The 20,143-nt window shown below is 47.3% G+C and overlaps 9 protein-coding genes across 9 annotated transcripts; 4 read left to right on the forward strand and 5 right to left on the reverse strand.

Annotated features, from left to right (window-relative positions):
* Positions 1-473: 473 nt before the first annotated feature.
* Positions 474-1,559, forward strand: LHYA1_G002259 (RCC1 repeat-containing protein; the record flags this gene model as incomplete). The annotated part of the gene is made up of 1 exon (XM_031147236.1): positions 474-1,559. The coding sequence occupies one exon, from the start codon at positions 474-476 to the stop codon at positions 1,557-1,559; it is 1,086 nt and encodes a 361-aa protein (XP_031007820.1).
* Positions 1,560-1,742: 183 nt separating this feature from the next.
* On the reverse strand, positions 1,743-3,371 carry rad9_1 (DNA repair protein rad9; the record flags this gene model as incomplete). Its single annotated transcript, XM_031147237.1, has 7 exons — positions 1,743-1,763; positions 1,815-1,952; positions 2,003-2,553; positions 2,606-2,821; positions 2,869-3,007; positions 3,059-3,205; positions 3,258-3,371. 7 exons carry the CDS (start codon positions 3,369-3,371, stop codon positions 1,743-1,745), a joined length of 1,326 nt encoding a protein of 441 aa, XP_031007832.1.
* A 390-nt stretch (positions 3,372-3,761) lies between these two features.
* On the forward strand, positions 3,762-5,754 carry LHYA1_G002261 (uncharacterized protein; the record flags this gene model as incomplete). The annotated part of the gene is made up of 3 exons (XM_031147238.1): positions 3,762-3,906; positions 4,064-4,405; positions 4,520-5,754. The coding sequence occupies 3 exons, from the start codon at positions 3,762-3,764 to the stop codon at positions 5,752-5,754; spliced, it is 1,722 nt and encodes a 573-aa protein (XP_031007833.1).
* A 504-nt stretch (positions 5,755-6,258) lies between these two features.
* Positions 6,259-7,068, reverse strand: yisY (AB hydrolase superfamily protein; the record flags this gene model as incomplete). The annotated part of the gene is made up of 1 exon (XM_031147239.1): positions 6,259-7,068. The coding sequence occupies one exon, from the start codon at positions 7,066-7,068 to the stop codon at positions 6,259-6,261; it is 810 nt and encodes a 269-aa protein (XP_031007830.1).
* Positions 7,069-7,527: 459 nt separating this feature from the next.
* YLR281C (putative peptide chain release factor-like protein, mitochondrial) lies at positions 7,528-8,124 on the reverse strand (the record flags this gene model as incomplete). Its single annotated transcript, XM_031147240.1, has 2 exons — positions 7,528-7,857; positions 7,927-8,124. 2 exons carry the CDS (start codon positions 8,122-8,124, stop codon positions 7,528-7,530), a joined length of 528 nt encoding a protein of 175 aa, XP_031007831.1.
* Positions 8,125-8,383: 259 nt separating this feature from the next.
* LHYA1_G002264 (uncharacterized protein) lies at positions 8,384-8,936 on the forward strand (the record flags this gene model as incomplete). The annotated part of the gene is made up of 3 exons (XM_031147241.1): positions 8,384-8,464; positions 8,520-8,568; positions 8,680-8,936. Coding segments are annotated over 3 exons (387 nt in total), but the record flags the coding sequence as incomplete, so codon positions are not given.
* Positions 8,937-9,455: 519 nt separating this feature from the next.
* mis6 (Inner kinetochore subunit) lies at positions 9,456-11,911 on the reverse strand (the record flags this gene model as incomplete). Its single annotated transcript, XM_031147242.1, has 8 exons — positions 9,456-10,375; positions 10,420-10,537; positions 10,590-10,856; positions 10,904-11,074; positions 11,119-11,242; positions 11,295-11,366; positions 11,417-11,792; positions 11,851-11,911. 8 exons carry the CDS (start codon positions 11,909-11,911, stop codon positions 9,456-9,458), a joined length of 2,109 nt encoding a protein of 702 aa, XP_031007829.1.
* Positions 11,912-13,995: 2,084 nt separating this feature from the next.
* Positions 13,996-16,214, forward strand: LHYA1_G002266 (uncharacterized protein; the record flags this gene model as incomplete). Its single annotated transcript, XM_031147243.1, has 6 exons — positions 13,996-14,048; positions 14,102-14,299; positions 14,457-14,531; positions 14,581-15,716; positions 15,994-16,119; positions 16,168-16,214. The coding sequence occupies 6 exons, from the start codon at positions 13,996-13,998 to the stop codon at positions 16,212-16,214; spliced, it is 1,635 nt and encodes a 544-aa protein (XP_031007826.1).
* A 1,535-nt stretch (positions 16,215-17,749) lies between these two features.
* Positions 17,750-19,638, reverse strand: LHYA1_G002267 (uncharacterized protein; the record flags this gene model as incomplete). The annotated part of the gene is made up of 7 exons (XM_031147244.1): positions 17,750-18,296; positions 18,385-18,482; positions 18,599-18,685; positions 18,771-18,974; positions 19,028-19,093; positions 19,278-19,316; positions 19,489-19,638. The coding sequence occupies 7 exons, from the start codon at positions 19,636-19,638 to the stop codon at positions 17,750-17,752; spliced, it is 1,191 nt and encodes a 396-aa protein (XP_031007827.1).
* Between the last annotated feature and the right edge of the window lie 505 nt (positions 19,639-20,143).

Consider the following 20,143-nt stretch of genomic DNA (forward strand, 5'->3'; position numbering starts at 1 on the left):
GGGAAGGATCGAGCTGGCTGCCATGTATCAGAGAGCGCAATGGCCATGATACGATGGAGATCCAGCGAGAAAGGACGGCGACTAAATCTGAACCCAAACTTCAATCAGCTCTTCGAGATAATATAAACGTACGTCTTTGCGACCTGCTCCGAAGAGGAAGTACCGGTTTGCTTCTTGGCAGGCATCGTGTCGAGTTTGTCGATTGTCGATTGTCGATTTTGGTGATGGTCCTGGAATAAGAAGAAGGTCAACCAGAAACTTGCTGAAGATGCAGAAGCCAGCAAAATTTTGTGTGGGCGCGCTAACTAGCCGAACCTAAGTCTCCCAACCCAGCCTAGCCCCGTGCCCCTTGCCCCGTGGCCCGCGTGCCTCCGAAATTCATCCGGATCAATATTACTCCAGATTGTCTACAAGACAAGCAAGCGAGTTTAACCCAGAGTTTCTAAATCTGACCTGCTCACAGAAAAATCAAGATGGGAGTCGTTTACGCAATTGGATCGAATGGTTCTGGTCAGCTGGGCATTGGTCACAAAGAAGATGTCTCTGTCCCAAAAGAAGTCAATTTCACCCCCAGCGCCATTCTTTCAACAGCATCGAAAGTGAAAGTAGCGGCAGGTGGAAACCATACTCTCTTACTCTCATCCGGCGAGATCCACTGCTCTGGTGATCCTAGCAGTGGGGCATGCGGCCTTGTATCTGGTTCTGATTATTCCGACTCTCGCTTTCAGAAGATCCGTCTCTCAGAAGACTTGAATAAATCACGTATCCTTTTTTGCGCTGCTACTTGGGAGGCTTCTATCATAGTTCAGGAAGACGAGAATGGACGTGCTACGAAAGTCTACACCTTTGGTATTGGGAATAAAGGCGAGCTTGCTCAAGGAGAACTCCTCTTTCGCTCTTCCAAGGCCCATTTAGTCAAAAACTTTCCCCCTGAAGGGAACGAAATTGTGGACTTGACGGCTTCTGTCACTCATGTAGTCGCTGTACTGGACAATGGAGCTGTTTATGGATGGGGTAACGGTCGTAAGGGCCAGCTAGGTCAACCGGAAGGCATTATCTACGTTCCAAAGATCATAGATGTTGATTTCAAGGTTCTTCGCACCGTTTGCGGGCGAGAGTTCACTTACCTTGTTGGGGAACCCGAGAAAGGGGAGCATGTTATCCTCGGATCTGATAAATGGAACATTCGGTCTTCCGCTCCACCAGTTATACCTAGATGGAAGGATGTAGGTGCAAGCTGGGGAAGCATCTTTGTGTTGCAGGAAGATGGCAATCTACTATCTTGGGGCAGAGAGGATCATGGACAACTTACCCCTCCAGCATTGCCATCAATGTCACAGATTGGGGTTGGTAGCGAGCATGTATTGGGACTTACAGTGGAAGGGGACGTCTTGGCATGGGGATGGGGCGAGCACGGCAACTGCGGACCAATTACAACAAACGGCGATGTGAAGGGCCGCTGGAATGTAATTGCTTCTTCGAAGTATTTACCACCAGGGACCAAGATCTCCGGCATTGGGGCAGGCTGTGCTACTAGTTGGATCTTCATCAGCGATTGAGTGACCCTCTTGCTCATGCTACCTGGAATTGCCAGTCGTCTTGACGACATCATATCACCTCCGCTGGGCACAATATTACACTCGCTATTAGCGAGTTTAGCTCTTTCGATGCAGCGCTCGAGTTACGTGCATGGCAAGGATGGGAGCAATGGATTGTTTCCGAATATGCCCTGAACGCTTTCATCAATCGAACATTCCCTTGACCTAGTACTACGTTAGACCGCATTCGCAATCAAGAGAGCGCGCGGAATATACCTCTGAAAGACGTTGAGTTGGTGGAAGACGCTGTGTGGGGATTAAATTTGCATCTGAGTCTCCTCCCTCATTCACCGGCGGCCCGTTGATGCTCTGGCTTTGGTTCGGGTTTCGACTTGAATTCATAGTCATCGGATTCTGCAAGCCAAGATTAGCACGTTCGGCTTGCCGTACGGAACTTTGCTTACATTATCTACCTCTCCGGTATCCCAAAGTAGCATCGGTTCGTCATCATCGTCATTGACCGGGTCCCATCTTCGGTCTTCGTCATTTTGAGTCATGAAGAGCTCGTTGGCCTGGATGCTAGGCTGCGGAGGAGGTGGCGACGGTCTCGGGGCCCTTTTGTTTGCGTCCTCTCGTACCCGGCTTGGTGCAGCACTGGCTGGTGGAGGTGGCATCTCTGAATTCGATTTCGCTTCAAGGGGCTGTCTAGTAGCAGGCCTTTTAGACCCAGCTCTAGATGCGTCAGGAGTAGGTGCCTGCGAAAGACCCCGAACCTCCCCAGTAGTCATCAGGATAAACTCGCTTGTCATGCCCTCGTCGCTGTATGTCAGTTGCATTGGGCATTGCGGGCGAGAATACAAAGCTGTCACAATCGTATTGGTGATCCCAGCATGTGTGATAATTGACTTGAAATCCTTGACACTAATAACGATATGAAGTTGCTCTTCGACAGAAAATTCGGCAAATTCCAAGGTATCTATTGCAATTGTAGTACGCAGTGGTTGCTTTAATATCTCTGTACTAAAATCAGTCATTATTTCGTTAAAATTGCAGAGTCAGAGACCTACCGGTTCCAGACATGATCTTCTCAGTGTAACTCGTGAGACTGACACGGCCATCTTCTGAATAGATATCGAGTTGCTCCGTACCAGATCCGAAATGTTCGACGAATTCTCGCAAAGTCCTTGAAGAAATTGACCAGCTATTCCTGGCGATCGCCCTGTCAAAGAAGGCATGCATTGGTGCAATAGACTCAAAAGTCAAGCGGTAAGTCTTGATCACGCCTGTAGACGTCAATTCGCTGCTGGCGAAACTTGACTGGATATCTTACCATGTCTGCAAATGATCTTGATTACGAATCGGCTTTTCTGCCCTTCTCCGTCTTCGACAGAGATCTCACACTTTTCGATTGCAGTGTCTCTCTCCCTGGTGGGGTCGAAACCACGTCCCTTGAATACAGACAATAATGCCTAAAAAAGATGAGAAAATGGAGGAGGCATAATATTCACCAGATTGCTCACCTTGTTATAAATTTTGCAGTAGAATTTATCCTTGGCCTGAGTACCAGACCTGGGAGGCTTGAACTGGTACTTGGAGAAGAACTTATTGCCTGTGAGTTTAAAAGAGGCGTATGCAGATTTTGAGGTGTTGAGAGCAGTCAAAACAAGCTGGATTTGATCAGTACCAATAGTGTGAATTGACTGAAGCATCCCAACTGACCTTGTCATGAGATGCTTCTATTGAAACTGCTTCGCTGAACTTGCCCAAACAGACAAGAGCATCATGCAACTTGCTGAATGATTCGGGGCTGAGAGTGAAATTCAAGATGGCCATGATGGATCCCTAGGGACTGGGCTACTTTCGGGGCATAGCTCCGTTACTTAGATTCATGGTATCATGATTTCACGGATTTGGTGTTGTGGACCGATCCAATTGATTTCCCGTGGATTCGCGATGGAATTTAGGTACGAGTCCAGTCGCGTCGCCAACTGGTGTGACGGATAAAGCGGCACTATATTCTCCCTGCATCAAGCGGAACTCGCGCTCGCGGTTAGAGAGGAGAGGAGCTGGCTGGAGTGCCGCTTTGTCACGTCTACGGCCAGGCGCGTCATCTTTTAGACCCCGCGCCCGCGTTACCTCTGCAAAACATCAATATCAAGACCAAAATCTTAGCAAAACTACCTACTGAATTGCAGCCAAATCAGTGACTTAGTCTCGGATATCATGTATGACCTCAATCTTCCCCAGGATGTCTTGTTCTATATTTGTGAGGAGCTGGCAAATCTCCAAGACTTCGGGACTCTCTTCAACTGCGCACGAACAGGAAGCTCTCTGGCTGGCATAGCTCTGGGATGGCTATATAAAATCCGTAAGCAAACCTCTCTGATCGGCTTTTTTCCCCTTCTTCGAACACATTTGGATGCTTCAACGTCCTTTTGAATGCCTTGGGTATTCAAGAACATTAGGAATACTTAGGATGCCAAAATTCTTCTCGATCAGGCAACACTGACTCCACGGCCATGCAGATCACCTATCACCAGTAATCAGCAGCGAAGGCAACGATGCCGAATTGACGAAGAATCAAGGCCTCGAATATGATGCTCAGGTTTCCAAGCAAAGGAATATGGTAGCAAAATGGGCTTTACAGTGGAAGTCGGTCATCCGCTCATGTCTCGGCCAAACATTATATCCGTATGGTCTTTACATTCGAGTCCTCGACCTCTCGAACCTTTCGGATCTTCTCGATGATACCTCGTTTCGAGATCAGTTGCAGCGGGACTTCTTTGCTGGTGACATGGCCCAATTTCTAAAGGCTCAAGAGACCCCGGTCAAGAGAAAGACAAGAAAAGAACCCAAATCTGTGTACAGTAAGTGACAGGGTGGTTTTCTTTTCCACGCCTCTCAAGTCACATAGAATGTTCCAAGCCAGGTATCACGTTGAAGATGCCTAAGAACTAATATTAACTTTCTTGTCTCGATAGACCGGCTTACTATTCCGCTCATCCTTGAGGCTGTGGGGGAATCTATCACCAGCTATGTCACCGAATCTGCAAGTCAAAGCCACTCTACAGTAGCCCTTGAGGATCTGTCTGGTGATATAAATACAACTTCACTGTCACAATGGACCGGTAGATTGTCCAAGTTAAAATCTTTGACTATATGGGACGGAGGGGCTTTAACCGCAAATGTAGCTACATCTATTGCCAACAATTGTTTTGAATTCGACGACCTGTCGGTCTATAAAGTTGGGGACGATGACGATTCAAGCCTTGCCTCATTTTTTAGCGCCCTGAGGCCGAACACGCTTCGGTCGTTTACCGCTCAAACGGCTGATGGAGTCGGCCCTGAAACCCTTCTTGCCCTAAACCACCATTGCGGCTCTCTGAAGACTTTGAAGCTTCATGGTGTCAAGCCTAATGGTATCAAAAATCTTAACCACCTCCAAGGATGCAATTTCTTAGAAACTCTCGACCTCACTGCTGATAGGCAGGCGGGATTCATCGATTTGAAGGCTACTGAGAATGATGTTTACCTGGAAGTTATCGCCTGGCTTAGAAAGTGCGAGCAGCTCCGCGAACTCCTGTTACAAGGCCTAAATACTGCTCCATCAATTCTAACTGAAGTTTGTCTCTCCAACAACACCAAGCTCCAGAAACTAGTCGTAACTGGGTACCCAGTGATCGACAACCAAGACTTTCACAGGGCACTGTCGCATCAAACGTCTTTGGAGCATCTGGAGCTGAAGGCAGATGCTGAAGGAGGTTTCCGAGACGATATTGATATACTCATTCAATCGATAACCAAATTGCCAAAGCTAAAGCATCTCAACTTGGTACCCACCTCCGAATACTTCCGGCCTCCGGATATCATAAACCTAGCACGTCACATGAGAAATTTAGAAGAGCTTTGGTTCATGGGTTACGATGTTGACGACAGCATATGGTATTCTATTTCGAGTCTTCGTCAACTACGGGTTCTCAATATCCTTTCTCTCTCCTCATTCACACTTGACGGCATTCTAGCCTTCATAGCGCAGCTACAACCAGACACCAATCATGGCCTGCTCTTGGCAGTGATGAACCAGAACCCTGTCCACGCCTTCACCGATATTGAGCAAGGCATCATTCGACAGGCGATTGAGGAAAAGGTCAATGGCACTTTTGAATTTGTACTATTCAGAGAGGAGGATTCTGCTTCCGAGGAACTTTCTGATTAGAGCATAGCAGCCTGAGAGAATGCCCCACACTACCTGGCACATTCTCAATATTTGCTCTCATGGTGCACTTCGCAGCTGAAGGACAAATACGGCCTGTTTTGATATCGCTTGCAGACTGTAGGATAGAAGAGGACATGGACTGAGATTTTGAAACCCAACAAAACTCGGTTGAGATGAATAGCTTTGCTGCATCTTCACTCTTGAAGCAAGCGACGTCAAAATGTAATGATAGCACGAATAAATGATAAAAATGCAGACCAAAGACATAAATCTACGTGATACCATTACCGCATATATTAGAAATATTCCATCGGGGAGACTTAGGACCAGGCCCAGGGCAGAATCGAAGGCGTTCTTGCTCCACACTGCATTTTTACAACAGTCCATTCAAGTCATTCCGGGACCTACTCTACAGCTACTTTGAAGTCTCGCAGATGCGCACTTGAAATGGAACAATCATCCCAATCGATACACTTGAAGTACCCCTCCAATCTCCCAGCCATCTCAAGCCACCAGCTTTCGAACAAACCCCTCGATGAACCCAGCAACAGCCTCCGGTGCCTCAACAGGTAACAAATGTCCCGCCCCCTCCACGACAACCAATTCCCCCTTTACGTTCCCCATCACCTCACTCTTCAACCTCTCCACCGTCTCGACCCGATCCCGATCCCCCCCAACCACAAGCACTGGCACCGAAATCCTCCTCGCATCCCCCGACACATCCTCCCCCATCCCATACCCCGGCCATGCTTCCCTCGCATACCTGTTTCCCCTCACCATATCCTCCACCAGCATATTTACCGTCTCATCGGCCAAAGGTCGAGCCGTAAGTACATTCCTCACAACAAATTCTGCAGATTCAGCAGTACAGAACGCAGTCCGTTGCTGCTCTCTCATTTCCTCGGGGAGTTGGAACGGAATAGGGGGAGCGGGTGCTAGTAACACCACCCCCTTTAGTCGGGAGCCGAAGATGTTTCTTCCGGCGAGTAGCTGTGCTACTTTTCCTCCCATGGAATGGCCTATCAGGATGAAATCTGCGATGTTGAGAGACGGGATGAGAGACTCGATATCTGAAGCGAGGGCGTAGATGGAATATGCGGCGGGCTCTTGGGGCCCGGTTGATTGGCCCCAGCCGCGGAAGGAGACGGAGATGCTGTGGTGGGCGGGGAGGTGAGATATTACTTGGCTGTAGGTTCGGGACGAACCGCCCCAGAAGTGGAGGAATATGAGGGAGGGGGTGATAGTAGGGAGATTGGAGGGGGTGACCTCAAGGGAGGTTGAAGGACTGATGGTGCAGAGCTTGGAGCTTAGCATTTTGAGAGATAAGTGGTCGGATGAGTCAGAATGGACCTGGCATGGATAACAAGCAGAAAACAAAAAAAAGGGCTCTGAATATCAAGGGCCATGGCTCTATATAGTGCTCAATATGATGGACTATCATTGAACAGATGAATTGCGTAGTGGCAATTGCGAGACACTACCCTGTCTCCACCGAGAAAAGACTGAAAATAGAATCAAAGCTTTCATGTGACTGTGATATAACAATGGTTCCAGGGGCATTATTGTTCGGAGTAAATACCGGCTACACTAGAGCCGGATATCGCATCGGAAATGGATGTAGAGGGATATAGGGAGGAATGCAACTTTGTCCGCAGCACGCTGTGTTCGCTTTCTTGTCATACACTCCGCCGATGAGGTCGGTCCTCTCGAATCGCATGGGTATTGTATTTGGAATATTTGGAAGGAGAGTCCAAGCTTGCTCAACCCCAATGGTTATTGCCGCCCCTCTGACCCTTTCGCAGCTTCTGGAGTGTCCTCCTCTACCAGATCATCGTCCTCTGGTCCTTCCAATTCTCCGGATTTCTCCTCTTCCAACCGTCGGTATTTCCTTTTACTCTTCTTCGTAGCACTGCTCTTCTTCTTCCTCTTCACTTCCCCCTTAACAGCAACTCTACTCTCGGATCCCCTTTCCATCACATCCAATCTATCAGCAAGCATCTGCCTGGCAAGCTTCCTATTCTGGGTACGTGAACGGTGCTCTTGGACTTTGAGGACCAGGCCGGTAGGGAGATGCTTCAATTGCACGGCTGAGGAGGTTTTGTTCTAGACTTTAAATTAGATCAGATCCACGTGAGGAAAGAGCAGGAAAATCTGCAGTTGATAGGAACATACGATTTTCTGACCACCAGGCCCACTGCCGTGTAAGAATACCTCTGTGAACTCATCTTCTGGGGGCGGCTTAGGCCTGTCCGGCATCTTCTTCACCCATTTTGCTGAAGTCGTAGTGATGCTACATTTTGTTATGTACTTGGTCAATGCATGATCAAAGACGAGGCTCCTCCTCAGAATTCGAAAGCCTTCTTGAAGCATGGTACATTTTGCGATTGAGACTCTTCTTTTGACGCTGTGTTGTCCCAAGACCTTCAACACCGGAGATTTTAGCCTGACAGCCGCCGCCGAGCCCGCTTGGCGCCAAGCGCTTGTTCCAAAATTATGGGGAGATTCCTGTACTGTAATTTATCGACTGGGCTTCATCAACTGCATAGTTACTCGTTTTCTGGAAACCCGTAACACTACAACTGTATTTGTATCTCCTCGGAACCATTGCTCGATATTTTCATCGGTTCAGAAACAGAAACCCCCCAACGTCACAATCGCCATGTTCGCATCCACGTTTCGCTGGCTGCAGCGCAAGAGATACCAATATGAGGTACTTCGTCCTGGCGAAAGCATTCCGCTTTAGCTATAGACACTGATGATACCAGGTCACATTCTCCCTATACATGTTGACACCGACCGAAAAATTCATCTTCAGTAAGCTCACCATCCATCCCACCTGCGTCGTCCCTGACCTTCCGGCCCGTCCCCTTATCCGTCCTTCTACTCGTGTGCACATCAATCACATCAACTGACTCGAAGAAACAGATTCCTTCCTCTTCCTCTTCTTCAGCATGATTATAATCGCCATGACGCTCTACCTCCCGCAACACATCGCCTTCCTCACCAACCGCGCCTGGTTCTACTACAACGGCGAAGAGAGCGCGAAGCTGGCTGGTGTGGGCGTGAACTCCGTGCTTGATAGTGCTACGAGTTCGGTGCTGGTTGAGAAGGTTAAGGAGACGGTTGCCGTGGCTGCGAATGCTGCTGGCTCGTCGATTATAGGGGCCACGAAGGAGTTATGAAGTGAGAAGAGAGGTAAATTGCCACGATTGATGTAGAAATAAGTTCGGGTTTTTGTTTTTGGAGTTAGGGGCGGTTGGGAATGGGTGCATGAAAGACGATACAGCGGTTCTGAATAATTAATAATGCGGAATGGTAGAAGGGATCAGAAGCGAAAATATTAATTGGAGAAAGAACTCTCACGTCCCATTCCAAGTCCAATATGACAGGCGATAGCACTAGAAGCCAGCACTTGATCAGGCCAAATCGACTGTCAAGATGATTCGATGGTTCAAGTTTCTGGAAGGAAGTAGGCCGACTGAAGTTCCAATATGGAAGAAAACCCTAGTCATGGTAGCACTAGAGATGCTACTTCCTCTCCCAGGGCGCACTAAATAAGTCGAAGACTTCCTCAAGTGAGACATAAATCAGTTTATAGTCATCGCTGGATTCGAGACATCCAGGCACGCTACATCAATTCGATATTTCAACACCTCACTACAACTACTTTCATCTCCTCATAATTTGTTATTCAGTTCCCTCTATGGTTTCTTCGCAGGCATAAGCTGCTTCATCGTATTATACATCAACTCCCCTACCCCCATGACCCCTTTCTTATCCAAATAATGCAAAAACCCCAACCTATAATCCGCCCAATTATACTTCAGCCCCCCATCCTTCTCCAATAGTTTCAGACTTTGCATCGTGACCGGGCCCGCATGGCGGACCTCAATCTCCTCCCCGGCAGCATCTTCCAAATCTCTCACATAAGATATCGAGAGTAAGCATAACACGGGCGAGAAGGACAAACTAAAGAGCGACATAAGAGTCAAGTTCTTGCCGAGACTCCTCACGTATGTGTCGAGGACTTGTGCGATGTCTGGATGCAGATCACACCCGAGCGCGTTCATATCTGCGGTGTTGAAGGCGCGACTTCGCCAGATACAATTACAGATATCCATAAGAAATCCATTGAAACGATTGATATAGTCTTTTGGGTAGCTTTGTGCACCTTTGCTGACCGAGGCCTTTGGGCCTATGGCCATCTCGAAGGCGCGTTTGTAGAGTGCGAGGATTCCGCAGAGACGGCTAAGGATGGTGAGGGAGGGGGTGAAATGTAGGGTGTAGATGAGTTCGGTCGGCGGGATGATTATACGGACTGTTTCGTTTAGGGATGGCTGGGTGATTATGAAGGCGATGGATTCGTAGAAGGTGAGGACTGTGGAGAGTGTAGTGATGCTTTGTGAGCTTTGGACGATACTGAGGGCGAGGGTATCGACGTGTTTTATTAATGCGGAAATGGATTCTTTTGCCGTAGGTGAAAGTTGAGGGTCTATTAGGACGGCTACCGCCCAGTTGTTGAGCAGCTTATTATAGAATGTCAGGAGATCCAGCTTTGACTGCTCGGCTTCGTCATCTAGAAGAGCTTCCTCCATTGCTTGGAAGATAGAATAGTATAGATCTAACATTGTCAGAACTGTATCGTACCATGTTTCGGCTACTAACCTTGGAATGGCCCAAGAGGGGTGTATGACAAAAGATCAAGTATGATTTGACGGCCCACAACACCATTCCAGGAGGTGATCATTGAGTTTAGATATGCTGAACATGTCGGTGGTAGTTTCTACGGATTCGTCAGCATTTCTGAACATATACCCATAGCGCTGAATACGTACCTTGGTATAATGCGTATATGCTTGGATGGAAACCAGCATTTCTAGGATCTTGATCTCAGAAGTGTCGGCAGCCTCCAATTGGTCCTCAAAGAAGGCCATCAGCCAACTGTCGACTCGTCTCGCATAGACCTCGGATGATCTTAATTGCAAGAACTTCTGCAAAAGAGAATCCTGAATCACTGCAACCAGTTGATTGGGAGGTTCAATCTTCTCGAGACGTTGAACAAAGTCATGTACGTCTTCGATCTCTTCCAGAGTGACAGAAGACTATATTTGTTAACATCACGGCTTGAGGCGGGTGAAGTAAAACTTACTTCTTGAGCACGTGAAGTATGCACTTCTGGTACCACTGAAGATTTGGTCTGCCTTGTCCCTCTTCTATTGGCTCTAAAAGTCCGTTGCTCCAGCGGTAAACCATCCTGTGTCTTCTGAAAGTGGACTGTCTGAATCTCCCCAAGTCGCTGCCGCCATTCATGATTCGGGTGCTAAGTTGGTTAGCAAAGGCTTCATGGATTTCAAACCATCCTACCGTAAACACAGATGCTCGTCCAGATGTCACATCGCCAACAATCACATCCGGGTAGTAGTCTTTGAAAACTCTCATCAGTCCCACGAGTGGCGGTTCATTCCCAGCTTGCCGAGTCAACTCCATCCTTATCACGTATTAGAGGCGTGCAATAGTAGGACTCTCAGGGCCTAACATACAAGATCTGGATCCGATATGGCCGTACATGTTTTCGTCGAGTTATAAGAGATAGCACGTGACACAGATGTGACCTGAAGCGTTTAGCATGCGATACTATGGAGATCTGGGGAGGGGGGATAACCGTATTGCAATTGTGTCGAGAAGGTTGAAGAGAATACCATAAAGCTGAGATAATACTTTCGGATTCTCGAGGACATCATAGACCATGACCAGCCACTTCAACAGCGCTGCCTGAGCATTGTACGACGGCTTAGCCCTTCCATGACCCAGGCTGGCAACGACTTTGGTTACAATGCTATCCGAGACCTTGCCAGCGGGATAGAGATTTCTGATCAAGCTATTTATGCTTGCTTGGTCTAGCTCATTGGGGATGGTGATAATATCGATAACCCTACCAAGAGACGCGCTGGAAAAGCCTTCTTCGTATGCTTTCGAGCAGACTTTGTCTACCCTACTCGATATTTTGCTTGCTCGAACCTTTGCTGGAACCTTTGCGGCTATTGCAAGAGTCAGTTTTTACGCGTGATACACGTTTTCAGACGCGTCTTTTCTCACCATTCTCTAAGTCTGTAAGCAGCTCTGAGATGCTCTCGTCGTGCTCCGGAGACGTTGCCATGATTTAAGGTGGACGCGCGATGCACGAATCTCATATGTTGTGCATGCAGAACGGGTTGGGGTTTTCGAATTCCATCTATATCGGCCGATCGCCTGCTTTAGAGAATTTGTGTAACATCAGACGGTGGGGTAGGCCACAGAATAAGGTGGTACAAAATTTGTCTCTCGTACAGTATTGGGATTCGCTAAACTTCAACCTAACAACAACCCAACTCTCCAGTTCGCGCCTCCCCCCACGGAATATATACTATGGGATCTTCTAGAGGGGGAACACCGAAGCCGCCAAGCAGGCGACACATCAAAATTCAAGAGCTTCTTCGGAGTCCTCGAGAGCAAAGTGTGGTTTCACGACAAAATATTATATTCTTCCTTGGGACCGACGCTGTGTCTTGGCCCAACCCGCTCAAACGGCTTATTACCCCGATAGACCCCCATGAAGATGCAGCTGCGACGCCATTCGCGGGCTTGCACGTAATCGTATGATCGATCTAAGAGGAGACCCGCCCGCTTCTGAGAAAGATTCTGTCAAATCCCTAGGCTGATGATCTGGGCAGTCACTTCAGGAATGTGAGGCATTGGAGCGAGGCATGTTCCTCTTGAAAAGACAAGGCGGAGGAGGCAGGCGGTCGGAAGACTCGTGCACTACCTACGATACAGTACCGTCTGCGACTTCATAATCGACGGACTGTTGGTCGGCCCATAGCGAAGGCGGCATGTCGCGGATGAGAGATTGAGAGAATTAGAGAACGAGAGAAGAGGAGGAGACCTTGAGGCATTATTATTTGGAATGGCGTCGTGGTCGTTCATGATTCAACAGCACTTCGCTGAATGTAGACACCGACAGTAGTATGAGGCAAGACCTTGACTCGTGGATGGTAACACAAGGAATATCATGGGGGTCTATATTGAGTTCGGTTTTGCCGGGGAGGATTCAAGAACAAGTGTCAAATGTTTGAGACTTGGTGTGCCCTAACGACTTTACCTTACGGCCTAGCGTAAGTCTTCCATCCATCTAAAGTCTCCATTGGAGAAGGGAACATACGGTTGAAGAGAGTGTCCGTTCCAAATCTTATGATACTAATCAGTCTACAGGTTCAGATCAGGTACGTAGGCCAGTCCTAAACCTGGCAATACCACCCCTCGGACAGCATAGAGTCCATACCTCGGCAGTAGTGTTGTACGACACAAGCTTCTGCCCTTGTCCCCCATGAAAAGAGTCAAATTGGACTTCTTAATCAAGCTTTGTGTACTAGGTACTTTGGTACTTAGCCACGTTGTCTTCGGTACCTAGGCTTCCATTCCATTTGATTTGCTAAAATCGCGCGCCCCGCTGCAGATACGGTGGTGGGGGGACCACACCAACACAAGTTGGCGCTGGAGAAACTTTAGAGATCCCGCCAAATGCCCCAATTACACCGTTTGTCATGGCCAGAGACAATTCTGACACACTTGCCTCCACATATCCAGTTACACAAGCTTTAGATTAATGTGTGTGACCCTCGCAGACCTCCTCAATCCATCGCTCTGGCGAGCGCTTTGCCCGGGTTGCAGTCAATTTCAGGCTCTTTTCACGATACTTCGTCGCCACGTACTACGTACATTACAGACTAGGCCAGGCTCCGATTCCGATCTCTAGCTCCACCTAAGCACGTGTCCGCTAATTAAGATCATATACCTCCATACCTTTCAAGGGCTTAGCCAGCTTCTCTTTTTAAATCAAATCCTGTGTGTGGGATTACATCTCACCAAAATAGCATCATCTTGTATACCTGGAAGGTGCTTAAAATAGGCAGCGCCTCATATACCCACAAGTTTTCTCGCAGAAATTACCATACCCCATTTTCAAAATCGCCATGTCGAGCTGGGAGGGATGAAAGAGGGACATCGATCATGTACTGAATACACTTCATCTTCGAACCTTTTTAGATCTTCATAGACGTCTTGCTCCCGCTCCATACACTGGATAGGGGTGCCGAGTTCTGATCAAATCAAAAGCCGGCCCGTCCTTTTTCTCCAGTCCACTATAGCACGCAATTAATCTTAGCTGTTGAAGGTTGAGGGTAGCCTACGGGTTTTGCTCTGGAGATGACTACTCCGGTACGGCAGTCCACCGGGTCAGACGAGGACGACGATGACATGTGAGAGAAGCAACTAAGCGCTTTTTGTGAAGGACTCTATCTTACTTTACTAGGAATATTGATGAGGGGCAAGAATTACCACATCTTACCGTGGAACAGAATACTACAAGTGGAAGCCAAGGGGCACTTGCTACTGTTCTACGAGATGCGACCAATTGGCTCCCACAAGTCAAATCCCTCAAGGAGACAGACGTCATCATTCTTCTTACGCCTGTGACCATTCCTATTAGCTCTGATCCTACTGACACAAGGTGAGAAAGATGTTCTCTATGGTTCTGCTATTAGATAAATCCCGCACCTCCACCCTCCTTCTCAACCTTTTTGACAACTTTCCGGGGCCTTTGTTACCTGTCTAATAACTTCTTTGAAATCTTAAACGTAGTTGACTAACAAGCCAACCTTCTACAGCGATCCTTTTGAGCCCCTAGGACGCTCGTTAGCGAAGAGACACTCTCGCATTCGGCACGTACCTTACACCCAAAGGTCAGCATAGCTTGCATCACACAAGACTAAAGCTAACCGTTCGAATCAGGAATGGTATTACTTCAACTCACCTTGGGTTCATAAAACGAGGGCATGTTATCATACTTTGTTTCGCCCTGCGACCTGGCCAACATATCCAACTTGAATTTGCAGATATTGCGCTGGCGGTCAGCGACAACAAACCTTGTATCATCGTGGTATGTTGTACTCCGATAGATGCAAACCAAGTTATTCCATTTCCCACCGTTATTCAGACGGCTGGATATACTCCTCCAGCCCTCGAATCCACTGCTGCGTTGATTTTCGGAGAGCAGCAGTCAGCATTTCAAAGTGATCCATCACCAGCAGCCCATTTTACAGACCCGCAGCGACCCAGATTATGGCCAGTCGAGCTGTGGAACGAGGTGCGGGATGTTTCAAGTGTGCTGGAGTTATGGAATGAGAGTATCAATGGGCGCTTCAGTCTCGACCAGACAACACTCGCCTCTCTTCTCCGACGTCCAGGCTACGCCAAACATTACGTTGTTCGAGACACAAAAAATGGTGTGATACTTGGTATATGTGCCACATATCTCTCATACGTTGATAAAGAAGGGGAAAAACTCATCGCCTCCATAGCAGCTCTCCTAGTCCGGTCCACGCACCGGCACTTAGGGATCGGTCTGAGCTTACACAGCCACGCGGTTTCTCAGCTTAAAAAAACACGAGGTGTTATACGTTTACAGTTCGGGAGTACTTTTCCGCGGATTCTCTACGGGCCGCCTTCCGATATGAATTTCAATGAAGAGTGGTTCCGACGAAGGGGATGGCACTTGGATAAGGATGTACCCGGACAGGGGCAAGCAATATATGACCTCATTTTGGACTTCAAAGATTGGAAATATGGCAAAAATATTTCTCCAATGCAGCTGCAATTCAGGCTTTGTGCACAGGAAGATATGATGAGAGTTCTTGATCTTGTTGAGGGATCTTCTGCGAGACGGGGTAAAATGGGCTGGTTCGATCAGTACTCATCTTTAATGAATGGTCCCAACGTCAAAGATATTGTCATAGCACTCGAAAACGACAATATCGTTGCCACAGCACTCACATACACGCCATCTTGTGGTAGCCCAATTCCATCAAATCTACCGTGGGCCGCTCAAATCTCCCCCGATATTGGTGGAGTAACTTGCATTTGCCTCCGTAAGTCGTTTCTTTGTGTATTGATTACCCCTCATTCAATTTGGTTCTTCCAATTTACAAAAATCCCATGCTTCGAGCTCATGAATTACCTGCTCGATGCGAAAATTTGCATTGTCTTGTATCGGTGAATCAAAACCAGGTTCGGGTACTATTCTACCAGACGGTCACAATTACAGACGGAGAGATCAAAGTTGCTTCAAGGGAGGCAAATCCTCATATATGCACGGAATAAAGTGTATCCACGTTATGAATTATATGGAAACTGACAATTATATAGCAATTGAGAACAATACGGTCATGGTTGGCCTACTTGATGCTTGCATAAAGAATCTCCAAAATCAGGGTATGAAGAGAATGTTCATTGACGGAATATCCAGTGAGCTAGATGCATTGAAGCAGCTAGGTAGGTTTCTAGAGTGTCGAAAATAATCTAATCTGCTAATGGCTAAAGGATTCCTGGAATGGGCGAAATATAAAGATGTATGGAAAGATACATAAGCAATCAGAGTATCCACTGTGGGCATGGGATTCGCAGTTGAGTTTTTGATAATGTGCCATCCAGAGGTATTGATTGAATGCCGAATATTAGCCACGAGGACTTCCTATTAGACAACCTCCACCGACATGCGGTCTTTTCTCCACTATTGTTAGTGCCGACAACTCCACAACTAAGAGTTTTCGAAGGCCAGGTGGTTGATAGGCTACCATGATATGTTGGTCATCACGCAGCCACGTCGCCTGCATGATCTCCGGATGTCTTGGCTGCATCGCGCGGGAAAACGCCATCTGCAGCGGTTGACGCAAAGGACGAGAAAACATTCCACCAGACCATTTCACCATATACAGTAATACATATGCCAAGTACGCAGTACATGGGGGTCAATTATGCATACTTAAATTCATTAGTTCCAGGAATCCTGGACGCATGTGTAGCACTATGGCAAAGTCTCTAGACCGACTTTATGCGCTCCTCAGATCGGCGAATATTTCCACCCTCGAAGATCCATCGATCTTATAATCGATCTCCGAGACCTTAAACCTTCAAAGTCGTTCCCAAGATCTAGTCGTATATTCAAGAATTGAAATAGTGTTCTTATCTTCTGCGATTGTACTATCTTTACATGGAGTTGATCCCGTCGCTCAAATTAAATTAACGTGAGATGTGCCATGGAGGGGGAAGTTGTCTCTATGGCGGCAGTAGGCTGCTGGCATTCATCGAATAAAATATTGTAATCACGACTTACGACACCTCGATTCGACACCAACGGAACGAAGAGCACTACCAAGGTGGATGAGTGAATGACTGAAAATAATGTTCGCCAGAGCAACTCGAACTACTAGGACCTTTACTACAGTCTATTCGACTGAACGGTAACGATCCTTCACAAGCTTCTCTGCTTTCAGAATAGGAACCACATCGTTGGTTAAAAAGCACTGCTGAACGAATACCCCACAGGCATTAGGCCTTGACAGCTAGAGCATGAATAATTTCACGGATTTCAAGCCGTTCAGTGCTAGTGGCCAACGCAAATTGTCAACAGCAGAGCTGCTATGGGCAGGGACAAAGGTTACCAGGAGCGTCTATTTGAATGAGTAGGCATTCGCGACTGGAACAAATGTCCCAGATGAAGCCATCGATGAAGCAATACTTTGGCAAATGAGAAAGGAAAGCGTTTCGATGGAACCTTGCAATGAAGACTTCGACCGACATCGAGAAATGTCCCTGCATGTCTATACCAATATAATGTTTGTATATTTCCAGCCCCTTCTTCTGAAGTCGGACATTGAAGAGTTGAGCTGCTGTGATATTTTCCCTTGGTCCAAGCTATCCAAGCGGCTCTGGCTCTTCAGGCCCCGCGGGTGATATAGGTAGTTATCCATTATACTTCAAGTAATGTGACATTAGCTTTTGTCTCTATTCAACACGTTTAGCAGCCATCTCATAGGCAATTCTCCTTGTGACACCAAGTATTTGGTCAATATTTTGATTTACATATTATACAATACTACATTTATATCTCTCCAGTCTCAAATTATTCATTTATATCCCGCTCTTGAGTAGTCATAACCTCCGTCGTCTTCCGCACTTCCCATTCTCCCTTCGGGTTTTGCATTGGCAGGAATTCCTCACTGCTGTCGTCCTGCAAAGGGTCCACACCACGATTCCGACTCGAAGTCCCACTGCTCTTACTCGTCCCCTTCCCACTAGGCCCATCATTCGTACTCTGAATCACCGTTGTAACGCCCACCCCGTTTCTAACATCACTCAATCCAAACTCCGCAGCATCACCGACCCTTGCATTACCCCCGCTCCGAAAATAGCCAGCTCGCGCAGGTCCATTGAAATTGCGCCATCCATGGCTGCCACTGGCCTCTTGAGTGCCCGTTGACCCGCCGAAAAGCCGTGAGCGTGCAAGGAAGCTTTGAAAAAGAGGTCGTAGAGTTGCCATTGCAGAGGCTGTTATGCCGATTCCGGGCTCGACGGTACTCCATATCGATAGATCGGTTGTGCTGTAGAGGAAGTCGTCTTGGGTGAGCTGTGAGATGTATGGAATGCGCACGATTGTTGCTGTGGAGCCACTGGAATGAGATTGTTAGTACCTCAAAAGCTAAATGGGGCTTTGTCTAGGATTTTGCTAAGCTAGGGGCTCAAGCAACCGACACTTACATAGCTCCAAGTGCTAGAATCAAAGCAACCGAGACTTTGATCCGCGGGCTCATTACAAGGTTCCACACGAGGAATATTGGAAGGATGCCCAAAGTCCACTGTGACTGCATTTAGCCAGTGATATAAATCGAGAACATACTGCTAGTTCGGAGCAAACAGGCTTCTGTCTCCCATTCCCTGGTGGTTATGAAGTAAGGGGGTACTTGGTACTTACATCAGCTGCAACAGAAACAGCAGAATGAGCATAGCTCGAGTTGGCGATGACACTAGAACTTACGCATCCACCAGAATCACCCAAGTACTGTGCCATCCAGTTAGTAAATTATCGTCCATGAGAAGTTGGAAGAATATCTCGGAGAAGTTTAGGCGAGAAGAGACTTGCTAACCTGCGTCCAGAAGTAGACCACTGGATGACATTGGAACATTATCAAGAAGAAATAGAAGATGCTGAAAACGATTACAGCCACCATGACAGCCCAGATCACAATCTTCTCGCTTCTCCTGACACAAATTCTGTTGAGGAAAATACAAATGCTGGCTTTCACAACGGCGGTTGACGATACGTAGGTAAGTTCACACAACCACCACCACTTGTTCCGTGTTAATTAGTTGAAAAATTTATGGGGACCAACGTCTCACATACTTTGAGTGCTGTTGGGACGTCTGCGGGTGGGATATTGGCCAAGTGCCTTCCAGTTCCGTATTTAACCTGTGTTTGTATTTTTTAGTAAGGCTACCCACATTAAATGAAATCCCCATTGAATCATAGACTCGAAAAGGGAAGTTTAGAGCTTTTATTGCACGTCGCATTCCCTAGAGCATGCTCCGTGCAACTTGGGAAGGAGGAGAGTTGAAGTGATGCGGAAAAGGGAACAAGAATATTTCGAACTGACCCCAAGTAGGACGAATGTACAATAAAGGGAGAAGAGGATCTGTATGAATTCAAAGATCAGCGTATTGGACAGCAATGACAGGCTTCAAATGATGACTCTGCTTTATTTCCTTCCATGTTGTAGAGATGACATTTCTACAATGCTTTTGGTAGACACCTCAAACAAGTGAGGAAGTGGGGTGGGGCAATTGGGTTCTGAAAGAAGCACTCACCAACGCAAGAACAGCAAGCCAATCATCCGTGCCAAAATTCTTTATCATCACTGCTCTAACATAACATCTCAAGCTGACAAAAACCCATGTTAACGTCAGGAACAAGATGGCAACAGCCTCGACCTCCGGACCTCTGTTTACCTTCCCCATCGATCGAGATGTATGAGGCCGTATGCCAAAGACAAGATTTCAGGGGAAGAAAGTAGAGAAGGAAGAGACTTTAGAATATTATATAATATTATATCCTAAGATGACCTTTTTTCCCGTTCGAACGGAGGTTTTCAAGCCGGCGAATGTCCACTAGGCCTGTTGTGCAGTAGAAAGCTAAAATGTTGGTCACATCAAAAATCTTGGCTGGATTTGAAACCCTTCGTCCCGTTCTTCATGAGACAATAAGGGGAAGCACCGGCTATTATCAGCATGACAAAGCGCTCCCCCACAATGTCGTCCACTTGACCTAGTGGGTAACACAGAGCCAGAGTGTTCATAGCATCAAAAACCTTCCTGAATGTGGAAACTTCCTCCCGCTTCTCATGAAGCAATACTTCGTACTTCGTAAAGCATTGGCGCTATCATTAACATGACGTTTTCACTGCCCAGACTTGCCCTACTGAGGCTGGACAGAATATAGAGGAAGCTAATACCGGCACTTTAG

The sequence above is a fragment of the Lachnellula hyalina genome, assembly GCF_007821495.1.
Source record: "Lachnellula hyalina strain CBS 185.66 chromosome Unknown contig00023, whole genome shotgun sequence".
NCBI classification, from domain to species: Eukaryota; Fungi; Ascomycota; class Leotiomycetes; order Helotiales; family Lachnaceae; genus Lachnellula; species Lachnellula hyalina.